Raw genomic sequence first — 12,610 nt, forward strand, 5'->3', positions numbered from 1 at the left:
TTCTGTCCTTGAGCTGTTCTTGTCTAATGATGTTCTGTATTATGCAATTCTGTATTATGTTTCATGTTTTGTGTGGACTGCTGATTTTAATGTATATATATATTTTCAAAACACTTACCCTACCTTTGTAAGATATGAGCTCTATTTCAAAATATCAACATTTCCAAGAATAACCTTGCAGCAGATCACCTACAGTAAAATAAACTAATGAAAATGCTATTGTGTTCTTTGAAATACATATTTTTTTTCGTATTCGAATGTTACCCAAGACCTTCATTAACACAACCAAAAGATAATTTCCCCGACAGCATATATTAAATCTATTTATCATACTGTTAGAATGTTACAGTCAAAATGGCTGCTCATTGGCGTAGTAAGGGGGTAGCGAGGCCCAGAAGTGTTAATACAAAACAGAGGCATAGCTTACATGCAAAGTTGATTTAATAATCGGCAATGTTATACAAAAGAAGCACACTATGACTGTATGTATGCTCATTTCTAATGATCATACCATGAATACAGACAAACATGTGCCTTTAAACACAGAGTTCCCTTTTTAGAATACTCAAAAAAATACCTTGCTTTCATTTTAAATACTTGCCGGAAAAAAATGAGAAAATAAAATATGCATTATATGAAATATATAATGGCTGCTTATCAGGTATACTATAGTACCAAATGCAATTATAAGCAAATACCTTTCTCTCCATAACATCTAACGCATTTACACGCAAGAACAAACAAAACAAGATGTAAAGACTGTATGAAAATAGAAAATATCACAGCAGGATGTGCAACAATAGTCTATGTAACAAATACCTTACAGTACAAAAGGTCTATTACAATGTCCACATAACTATAGTCCACCTGGAACCTAGCCTAGAGTTACAGGGAAGGACAGAGTGCTGGTAGCGTAAACCATAGAATTCAAATCATTTTGAAGTGAAATTATTCTTAGAATTAGAATCATTCTAATTCTAGGGTATCAACATTATCCTGTGCTTGATATCAGGAATACAGTATCACAAACTAAAGCTCAAATTGACTTCCTGCTTATGCATGTCTTGAACCAGTTAAAGTAACATTCATCCATACCATGTAACTTCAAACAAGGGGTAAAGAAAATAGCACTGTTTGTAGCAAGCAGACAAAAATTGTTTGTTTATGTTAAGTCTTTATACACAGAAAGCTGTTTTGGTTCAGAACTAGATCTTTCAACCAGTACTGGTTGATAATGCACAATGACTTGCATTTAGGCTTGTGTAATATGCAAGTCAGTTATTTTAACAGAAACATCAAGGTGTATAACAATTAGAAGTAAATCCGAAAGTGAAGAATTCTTTGCCAGCTTACAAGGCGTTTGATATGTTCAACGCTTACATATATCAGATTCATAAATTTACATTTTACAGTATATATCAGAAAAGTTAATTCAAAAATATATATTTTTGATTTCCAAAATAACTAAAAATTGTCTTATCCATATACAATTAACAATGGATGACAACATGTCCAGTTGAAATGAAGAAATTAGCTAAATTACAGTACATAAATTGTACGTGTTGAACACAAATAAACATGAGGTACATCCCAAATGGTACCCTATATCCTAAATAGTGCACTAATATTGACTTTTTCCATAGAAACAGAAATGTGTACAAGGCACACTGAGATGTTATGTCTATCATTCATTGCAACACCAAATTCATTAATTACAAAAAAATACATATTCACATGGACGTATGTGAGAAAATTAAATCGCACGGTTAATTATAAACCTTTTTAACATTTGAAAATATTTTAAAATACACTTTTTTATTTTGTACAGTGTGAGGTGTGATTAACAAACATAAATACATTTGTGAAATGAAAAACTGCTGCGATTGCTGTTGCTGAAAAAAACAAACTCTAACCTGTCACACCACCCTAACACAGTCTTGACACACTATGGCAGAGTCATGTTTGGGGGGTGCCACTGTAAATAAAATGTAACGGTCCTCACATTCACCCCTGAGGGATACCACCTATGCAAAATCACCAGCAACTCACAGACAGGTGACACGGGACCAATAACATTACTAAGCAGTGCAACCCCTGGTACTCTTAGTAGCAAATTGTACAGATGTAACACATGGATGTGTAATGAGATTTCTTAGGCCCCATCCCAAATGGACCCCTAGAACGTATTTTATCTAAGGGTCGTTCTGGGATTGGGCCTTTAATACACACGCTCTCGGCTGCTCACTCAAAGCAGCCCCAAGAGAAGCCCTGTGCAACAACAGTATAGCTCTGAGTGACAAACACCACAGTGTTATATACAGTTGAAGTCTGAAGTTTACATACACTTAGGTTGGAGTCATTAAAACTCGTTTTTCAACCACTCCATACATTTCTTGTCAACAAACTAAAGTTTTGGCAAGTTGATTAGGACATCTACGTTGTTCATGACACACGTCATTTTTCCAACAATTGTTTACAGACAGATTATTTCACTTCGAATTCACTGTAATCACAATTCCAGTGGGTCAGAAGTTTACATACACGATGTTGACTGTGCCTTTAAACAGCTTGGAAAATTCCAGAAAATGATGTCATGACTTTAGAAGCTTCTGATAGGCTAATTGACATCATTTGAGCCAATTGGATGTGTACCTGTGGATGTATTTCAAGACCTACCTTCAAACTCAGTGCCTCTTTGTATTGACATCATGGGAAAATCAAAAGAAATAAGCCATGACCTCAGAAAGAATATTGTATACCTCCACAAGTCTGGATCATCCTTGGGAGCAAATTACAAACACCTGAAGGTACCACATTCATCTGTACAAACAATAGTACGCAAGTATAAACACCATGGGACCACGCAGCCGTCATACCGCTCAGGAAGGAGACGTGTTCAGTCTCCTAGAGATGAACATACTTAGTTGCAAAAAGTGCAAATCAATACCAGAACAACAGCAAAGGACCTTGTGAAGATGCTGGAGGAAACAGGTACAAAAGTATCTATATCCACAGTAAAATGAGTCCTATATCGACATAACCTGAATGGCTGCTAAGCAAGGAAGAAGCCACTGCTCCAAAACCACCATAAAAAATCAGACTACGGTTTTCAACTGCACATGGGGACAGAGATTGTACTTTTTGGAGAAATGTCCCATGGTCTGATGAAACAACAATAGAACTCTTTGGCCATAATGACCATCGTTATATTTGGAGGAAAAAGGGGGACGCTTGTAAGCCGAAGAACACCATCCCAATCACAAAGCAAGGGGGTGACAGCATCATGTTGTGGGGGTGCTTTGCTGCAGGAGGGACTGGTGCACTTCACAAAATAGATGGCGTCATGAGTGAGGAAAATTATGTGGATATATTGAAGCAACATCTCAAGACATCAGTCAGGAAGTTAAAGCTTGGTCGCAAATGGGTCTTCCAAATGGACAATGAACGCAAGCATACTTCCAAAGTTGTGGCAAAATTGCTTAAGGACAAAGTCAAGGTATTGGAGTGGCCATCACAAACTCTGACCTCAATCCCATAGGAAATTTGTGGGAAGAGCTGAAAAAGCGTGTGCGAGCAAGGAGGCCTACAAACCTGTCAGTTACACCAGCTCTGTCAGGAGGAATGGGACAAAATTTACACAACTTATTGTGGGAAGCTTATGGAAGGCTACCAGAAACATTTGACCCAAGTTAAACAATTTAATGGCAATGCTACCAAATACTAATTGAGTGTATGTAAAAATTCTGACCCACTGGGAATGTGATGAAATAAATAAAAGCTGAAATAAATCACCCTCTCTACAATTATTCTGACATTTCACATTCTTAAAATAAAGTGGTGATCCTAACTGACTTATGACATGGAATTTTTACTAGGATTTAATGTCAGGAATTGTGAAAAACTGAGTTTAAATGTAGTTGGCTAAGGTGTATGTAAACTTCTGGCCCCAGATCTGTTTTGCTGTCACACCAACTCTCACGGCAATTTCCATATAGGAGTTGGCAAAACAGCAAAAACAATCAATCTGATCCAGCCTGACATATAAGTACATTCTCAGGCCTCACGGCCAAGCCACAAACACACAAGTGTAGAGAACAGGAGAGAAGTATCAATTGGTAATAACATCTCAAGAGTATAGCTTCAAAAACAGATTCTTCTTCAACATATACACAGAGTATACCAAACATTAGGAACACCTTCCTAATATTGAGTTGCACCCCCCTTTTGCCCTCAGAACAGTCTCAATTTGTCAGGGCATGGACTATATAAGGTGTCGAAAGTGTTCCAAAGGGATGCTGGCCCATGTTGACTCCAATGCTTCCCACAGTTGTGTCAAGTTGGCTGGATCTCCTTTGGGTGGTGGATCGTTCTGTTGCGTGTGGAGAACCCAGCAGCGTTGCAGTTCTTGACGCGAACTGGTGCGCCTGGCATATACTGCCATATCCCGTTCAAAGGCACTTAAATGTTTTGTCTTGCCCATTCACCTTCGGAATGGTAGACATTCCATGTCTCAATTGTCTCAAGGCTGAAACATCCTTCTTTAACCATTCTCTTCCCCTTCATCTACTCTAATTGAAGTGGACTTAACAAGTGGCGTCAAGAAGGGATCATAACTTTCACCTGGATTCACCTGGTCAGTCTGTCATGGAAAGTGCAGTTGTTCTTAATGTTTTGTATACTCAGTGTACAAAAGTTTCAAACACAGGTAAGAAAATATACAGTTTTTCAACAACAAACATCACAAAAGTCTGTTGGAACAAAACCTTAAACCTCTATAATTCTTATTTACATTTGGTGTACGTAGGTAACACTGATTGTAACACGAGACATTTGTCTTATTGTGGTTTCGTCTTAAAGCATTTGTTTGTATTTGAGAAGCATAAGCACTTCTTTACATTCATAGGAACCACAGTGCTGTTGTATTGGGAGACAGTCGATGGCAGACATGCAAATCCAAGAAAACCAAACCCGCATTCCAAATGGCACCCTATTCCCTATACGGTGTACTACATTTGACCGGGGCCCTAGTCAAAAGTAGTACATTATAAAGGTGCCATATGGGATGCACAAACAACACAAAAAAATACCAGACAGGACAGGGTAGGAAAATCACCCCGTTAAGCAACAGTAGTTGGCTCATGACTGGAAGCGTCTGGAAGGAGAGGAAGATGGTGAAGAGGAGGATGAGGAGTGTGAATAGAAGGATGAAGGCCAGAGGACAGATGGGTCCCAGTAATTGTCTTGTTTGGCAGTCGGAAGGTCCATTGGAGCACCAGGTCAGAGTCAGCCAGGCATATTATGGACTGTTGCTGTTGCTTAAACAATGCTTATATTGGTGAAAAGGGGGCACAGTGGGTGGGGGGGCATTGAGTGAGATTAAGTTTTGTCCTTATTCCCTATATAGTGCAGTACTTTTAACCAGTCCCCATAGAGCTCAAAAGAACTAGATAGGCATTAACCAAGGCATTGACTGGAAAGTTGACGGACGGATGGGAGGACGGACGGAGCGGTGATCAAAGCCGATTCCCCCCAGTTGTCGAAGGTATTCATAGAGGTCAGAGGCTACACTCTCTCCACTCGACTAGGATCATAGGAGTCTGAGGAGAAAAAATGGCATCAATCACAATCCAGTCAGATTCATGATGATATTCCATATATAGTAACGAGGGAAATCCTTACTGCCAGTCTGTTTGTGCTATCAAGCCTATGCTTGGTCACTCATTATCATGCCACACTGGCAGAGCACAAACAGATCTGGGACCAGGCTAGGGAAATGCTTGGTCACTCATTATCATGCCACACTGGCAGAGCACAAACAGATCTGGGACCAGGCTAGGGAAATCCATCTTATCTCTAAAACAATGTGTTTCAGTAAGTCCCCGTGTCTCTGTGGATTCCCAGCTCACACAAACATTTTCCAGCAGTATGTACGTAAAATATTTTCTAAATTCCATCCTGATCCTTCATGTTATGGTAGGATGACAGCTCCCTCTTGTGATAAACATGATAAAAATGAAGCTTTAAATAAAACAGGATACAAAGAGTTTTACACAAAGATGAAGTAAAGAACTTAACATACATGTGTATAATGTAGATTTTGTGATTATTTTCCCCCAGTGTATGAAAAGTCCTATATAAATATGTAACAGTTACATGTATTATTGTTAAAGGCGTGTGTGTGTGTGTGTGTCCATGTTCCTACCTGGGAGCAGCTCGTCCTCCTCTAGGGTTGTAGAGGAGCCACAGGAAGAGACACTGAAGCTCAGGGGAAGGGTGATCTCTCTTTTAGCCACCGTGCCACCGTGCCGAGGCATGGGGACAGGCTTGGGGAGGAGAGGAGGTTTCACTGGCCTGGACACCGGCTCTGGCCGAACCTCCTGTTGCTGTTCATCATCTGACTCTTCACTCCTCTCCTCCTCTCTTTTCACCTCTGGCTCTCTCTCTTCCTCCTCCACTTGCCTCTCTGTATTATCCTCCTCCTCTGGTTCTTTCTCCCCCTCCTGCACTTCTCTGTCCTCTTCCACCTGACTCCCACTTTTCTCCTCCTCCATTCTCACCTTTAGCTCTCTCTCCACCTTGATTGTCAACTCTTGCTCTTTCTCCTCTATTTTCAACTCCTCCTCCTCCTCCAGTTCTTTCTCCTCTCCCGACACTATCCTCTCATCTTCTCTCTTGTCTGCCCTGTCTATCTCGTTCCCCTCCGGCTCTGACTCTAGCCTCAACTTTTCCTCTTCCATCTCTTCTCTCTCTCCCTGGCTCATCCCCTTATCTTTCTCCTGCTCAGCCTCTACCTGTACTACTACCACTACCTCCGTCTCTGTCTCCTGCTCTGGCTCTCCTGAGTCTAAACTCCTGATAAGTATGCAGGAGACTGAGAACACCTCATCCAAGTGGACCTGTGGATCTGTGCAGCCTAGCGACTTCGAGGATGAGAGCCTGGGGGAGGCTCGACCAGTGTGCCCCTTCCTCTCCCCTCCTCCACCCACACTCAGCAAGCTAAGGGCCAGCTCCTCGTCTGGGGTCACAGGCAGAGACAAGGGGAGGCTGCTAGGGGGGAACTCTGGCAGGTCCAGCACCATGGAGGGGTGGCTTAATCTCTCTCGGTCTCCTCCATAATGTTTGTCCTCACATACTGATAAGCTGTCATCCTTACTGGGTCCTCCTCTCGTCTCCTCCTCTTCTTCTATCGTCTCCTCTTCCAAGGTAACCACGGATACCTGTACCTTCATCACTTGCTCGTACTCTCTTCTCACATGCTTTTTATCTCTGTCTTCTTCTGGACTGTGCTTCAGTGTTTCTCCTATTAGAGTTTCGTCCTCATTCTCTGGGTTGTCTCTGTGCTCCTCCACTTTCTGTTCGACCCCGCCTAGTGATTCCACAGCATGTGCTCCTTCTGGACTGAGTTCCTGGGCCTCTCTCTCAGTCTCTGTGTTGTCTCTGTGCTCCTGTGTTTCACTTATGACAGTTTCTCCCTCATTCTCTCTGTACTGCCTGTCCTCCTCTCTCACCTTGACAGCCCCCTGTGGTGACACCTCATCCTCTCTCTCCTCTACAACCCCCTGCAGTGACTCCTCCTCCTCTCTCTGGTCCGCATCTCTCTCCTGGACCATCCCCCGCAGTGAATCGGGGGCTACATCTATCCCCAATATCCTGGCTGCTCTCTGCTCCATTGTCTCGTTCTCAGGGATCCCCTTGGCACACTTCACCTCATATAGATTACTCAGGTCCTCTGTGGGGATGGTGTTTGCCTTCTCCTTGATCAGCAGGGTCTCCAGGTGTATATCTGCCAACGTAGCCTCGTTACGCCAACTCAGAGGATCGGAGCTGACGCTGTATCTGTAGACGTCATCCTCGAATGCAAACGCTGCCTCCCTAGTCAATCTGCCGGTGTGTGGAGTCCCCTGTGACCCTTCACCTCTGGGCGACCTGCTGTTCTCACTCCGGGCCCTGCGGATGTTCAGATTGGGCTCATGCCCCCTAAATCTGGGTGGCACGATGGGCACGTTATCCTTCTTTACCTTCCTCCCTCCCTCCACTACTTTAGGGGAGCCAAGCTCTTCCTTATTAGTGCCATCACTGATGTGCACAACCTCAACCTGGTTGTTCTTGGCAAAAAAGTCTCTGTCTCTGTTCTCCCTTGATAGCTGTACATTCTGGCATAGTTCATTGTGGTCTAATGGTGTGATCAGTGTGAATGGGTGGCCACAATCCTGGCCCTGCTCTATGGTGCCTCCATTGACAGTGTAGACCGTGAGCCCCACGTCCCTCAGTAGAGACTCCTTGGCGACGGGGATGTCCAGCTCCTGCCTGTAGGTCATTCTGGAGTCATAGGTTACCCTGGGGTCACCTTTAGCATTGTGGGAGTTGTAGTCTCGGAAGCCAGTGGACTCTGTTAGGGTGGCAGTGGGAGCCATGTCCTCTCTCTTCAGCCTGAGGATGCTAGTTCTGCTCTGGGGCTGAGGCCTGGAGAAAGCACTCCTCACCTCCCTGTTGTCTGGGTCAATGGTAGAGCCAGGGCCCCAACTGTCTAGCCTTGGCATGATGGTAGGGATGTTGTTGTTGGGTTTGTTATTCAGGCGCTGGTCTGGAAGGCGAACCGTCTCCCTCTCAGGGTCCGGATGTGGAGGGGCTATGTGCTGATGTTGTTGTTGTGTGTCTTCTCCGCTCAGCTCCATGATGGTCCTGTAGACCTCGTCCAGGTCGTCTATACACTGGTCAACACTGGGTTTCCTGGGCTGGACCTTCATTTTCTTCTGGACCTGGTCTACATCTACGCCTGCAGCCTTGTTGAAACTCTCCAGCTCCTCAATGGCGTCCCACGGCCGCCGGCTCACCGGCTTCAGCAGGAACTGGCCGAATGCCACCTGGCCCTGGATGTTAGCATTGGCACTGACTGGGGGTTTGATGGTGTTGGAGGTGGTAGCACCAGTCTTCCTGGATGTGGAGGTCTGTTGGTTTCTCCCCTCCCAAGGGACAGGGGGTGGAGGCTGGGGTGGGAGTGACAGGGGCTGGGCCGGGCTGATACTGAGACAGGAGAAGGCGCTGTTGCTGGACAGGTGGAGGTTCTTCTGGCCCTTCATGGGATAGTCCACACCATACGAGCCGGAGCTGCAGTCGGTGCCTGCACCACTGTCCATGGTGGTATCGGAGGCTGGGTGGCCTGTCTCCTGCCCCCCCTGTCCCTGTCCTCCAGGGGGACTCTGAGGCTGACCTGTCCCCCCAGTACCCTTCATTGCCACGGGTGAGCTGGTCTGGGTCTCTTGGTTCCTGTACTGGTCCCCGGGCCAGGAGCCGGCGTAGCACAGCTCCTTGTCAGCACTGGCCTGGAGTGACCAGGCATCTACTATCTCCTTCCTCAGAGGACCCTTCCTGGTGCTTCTCATTGAGGTGAAGCTGCTGGTGTGGGAGGGGGGTTTGAGACCCATGTCTGATAACGACTTGCTACAGAGGCTTTGGCTGTTCTCTGATTTGGATTGGACCACAGTGTTTTGGTTGTCTTCTGTGGAGATGACGCTCACGATTGGCAGAATACTTGGCAGACTGGCAGGCATATTCTCGTTATTGTTCTGGTCTGCTGCTGAGACTGAGTCTTTATTGGTTTGTTGCATGTGGATGGGGACAGACACCAGGCAGAATATGGTCTCACTGTGAGCCTTCCTCTTAGAGTTCCTGTTGAGGTTGTCTACTCCTGAGTCTCCTGGAACTATCTTCTTCACCTGTGTGATGGTTGTTTCTGAGAAGCCCTGATCTGAGCTGGAGCTGTGACACACTGGCAGAGCAGGGGCTGGTGGCTGGAAGGCAGAGGGACCACCTTGGTTTGGTTTAGGATTATACCTGTTACAGTTTTGGGAAGTTGCTGCTGGGAAGTTATCTAGTGAGCCAGTCTCTTTGTGCAAATCACAGTGCTGCTGCTGTTGCTGCCACCTGTTATTGTTATTGTCATAGTCGCTAGAAGACCTCAGCGGCATGGGACTGGCCGGGTCTGGCGCGCTGGCAAGTGGCGGTGGGGCCCCCGTGGAAGCGGATGACAAAAAGGCACTGTCATCAGACGAGTGGTCTGACACGGTGACACTGGGAAGCTCGGAGGATGTGGAGTTACGGATGTGGCGGATCTTGTCGGCGTCCGTCATGGAGTTACCTCGGCCACATAGAGACGAGTTTCCTCCCCGGGACACATGTCGGAGGCGTGGGTCGTCGAAGGGGATGTACTGGATGCCAGGACCCAGGACCGGCTGGTGCTGCTGCTTACTGTAGCCAGTAGAGTGCTGCTTCCTGTGGGGTACACTCCTCTCTCTGTGAGGCTCCGGCCCGGACCCTCCTCTACCGGTGTGCCTGCTACCAAACCAGGGGTCTGGGGTCCCACGCATCTGCTGGTACATCTGGTGGTACCTGATAATAACACATTGTCATTTATTTAACTTCTAAATTGTACATTTACATTAATTTGGTCATTTAGCAAATTCGCCTCTATAGTGCTATTCATTACAGAAAATAATGTTAAAGTGCTCCAATAGCAAATGAAAAAAAAGCAATATAAAATCATGAGTAGGTAAGCTACATAATTTGTTTACCTGTAGTTGACAGGGACCTCTCCATAGTCCCTGTGACCTCCATGGCTTCCTCTCATAGGTCGAGGAGCTCTCTTGGGGGGATACGATGGGGGAGGGATATACCCCGGAGGCTCCGTGCCAGACCCTCCATCCTGTGTATAATAGTCCAGCCTGGGGTCACCTATACTGGGGTGAGGAAGTGGGGTTCTGTCCCTGGCCTGGGGCTGGGGGCTTGATGCTGCTTCTGGCTCTCCTGAGAGCGTTTCGGAGCTCCCCCGGGTCTGCTGATGCACCTCGTAGGACGGAGGTCGCAGGGGACGGCTGTACCGGACCTTTGGTACTTGAGAAGCCTGACTCACCTGGCTGACCTGGCTAGTCATACTAGTCTGACTGGAGGGTCTGTTGTCATTCTCAGGCCACCTGTCCCTGTCCCCTACCCCGGCCTGGTTGTGGTTATATATGCTGTAAGGGTCGTAATGAAAAACGGGGTGGCCGTTGACCTTCCTGTGCACGTCCTGCCCAGGCACAGACCCAATAGACCCAGACATTTCCACGTACTGCAGGCTGTCCGGTTGCAGCATCCTAGGCAGAGACTGGGACTTCCCTTTGTTCCTGGGACCCATTACAACCATAGCACCATCCGGTGTGCGGAGGTGGCGCTGCTGCAGATACTGCTCCTGAGCCTGAGACCACCTCTCACCCTCGCAGTCTGAAAGCTGGCAGGAGAAGCTCACCACGGCGGGCCGCCACTCGTCCGTGCCCAGGCTCTGACACTTCCTGTCCACGGCGGTCATCCTCCACTGCTGCAGTGCTGCCTCTCTCTGCCTGGAGCGGGCCTGGACCTGAGCTTGGGACTGGGCTGCCCAGCTCTGCTTCTCACGCTGCTGGCAGTTCTCCGGGGGCTCCTAGACAGAGGACAGAACCACAATGGTCTTTGGCTCGTTCACAAATGGCAACATATTCCCAATATAGTGAACTACTTTTAAGTGCACCCATGGGCTCTGGTCAAAGGTAGTGTACTATAGAGGACTATTTCATTTTGAATTGTTCAATAAACAAATCATAGAATCAAATCACCTCCTGTCTCTGCTGCTGCTGCACCCCCTCTGTCCTCCTACAGGTACCACCTCCTCGGGGCTCTCTGAAGTCAGCGTAGTCCAGGAGGATGCTAAAGTCCTGGCCCCTCCTCCTCCAGTAGGACAAGTCTCTGGGGCCCCTGTGATGAGAATACACGCCTCTGGGCCCCTCATAGAACCTAGAACACAGAACACACAGTATCAGAACCTAGAACACAGAACAGACACAGTATTAGAACTGAGAACCAGTGGTTTCGCTCATAGACCATAGAACACACACAGGACACATCAGGAATAGTTCTCCAGTAGATGAATGTGATGATGTGTCTGTCGTTGAGCCCCTCTACCACTAGGGGGAGTTAGACCACCACAGACAGGCTAAAGTCAGTCTGCTATCAGTCTGCTACTGATAGTGCACTGTATCTGAAGACTTTATAACGGCATATCCTATTTGCAGAACAATGCACTGTGTTTATCATCATCTCTCTCTGCAAGCTCAACATCTCTGTTTCTGGATATTCCTACTGAACGTGTTAACAAACATGCACATGTGTGCACCCTATGGGCTGAGGGAGGCTGATTTTCCATCCATGATCTGATCTGCCCTTTTCATTTGATGTCAGTACAGGCAGGCATGACCATTAGGTAAGTTCCACTGCATCCCATAATATAGTATAGCCTAGTTAGCCAATCCTCAGTGGATATTATCTGCACCACCTCGTGGAAAGATTAGGAATATTCCATATGTACGTTCTAAAACTGAGCTGAAAACACCCCAGCAAACAACAATTTCAAAAAGTGGCACATTTGATTATCTTGCATTTTCAAATCAAATGCACTGTTTGGACTTGAGGCAAGGGTCGGGGATATGCAGGTTGTATTATGTTGCCTAATATCATCAACGTATCCATGGATTGTATTCAGGGTCAAACGACTGTTCCATAAGCAAATAGTACATACTTGAGTGGCATTGGGCACTGATAT

The 12,610-nt window shown here is 46.1% G+C and overlaps 1 protein-coding gene across 1 annotated transcript in view; it reads right to left on the reverse strand.

Annotated features, from left to right (window-relative positions):
* Positions 1 to 429: 429 nt before the first annotated feature.
* The window catches only part of LOC135517538 (uncharacterized), a 50,792-nt gene continuing 38,611 nt past the window's right edge, over positions 430 to 12,610 (reverse strand). The window contains exons 3-6 of the mRNA XM_064941936.1: positions 11,628 to 11,805; positions 10,572 to 11,455; positions 6,203 to 10,389; positions 430 to 5,597 (exon numbers count right to left, since the gene is read on the reverse strand). Coding sequence (XP_064798008.1) covers positions 5,563 to 5,597; positions 6,203 to 10,389; positions 10,572 to 11,455; positions 11,628 to 11,805 — 5,284 coding nt within the window. The 3' untranslated portion in view covers positions 430 to 5,562. The remainder of the gene's footprint in view (positions 5,598 to 6,202; positions 10,390 to 10,571; positions 11,456 to 11,627; positions 11,806 to 12,610) is intronic.

This window comes from Oncorhynchus masou, chromosome 28 (genome assembly GCF_036934945.1).
Source record: "Oncorhynchus masou masou isolate Uvic2021 chromosome 28, UVic_Omas_1.1, whole genome shotgun sequence".
NCBI lineage: Eukaryota > Metazoa > Chordata > Actinopteri > Salmoniformes > Salmonidae > Oncorhynchus > Oncorhynchus masou.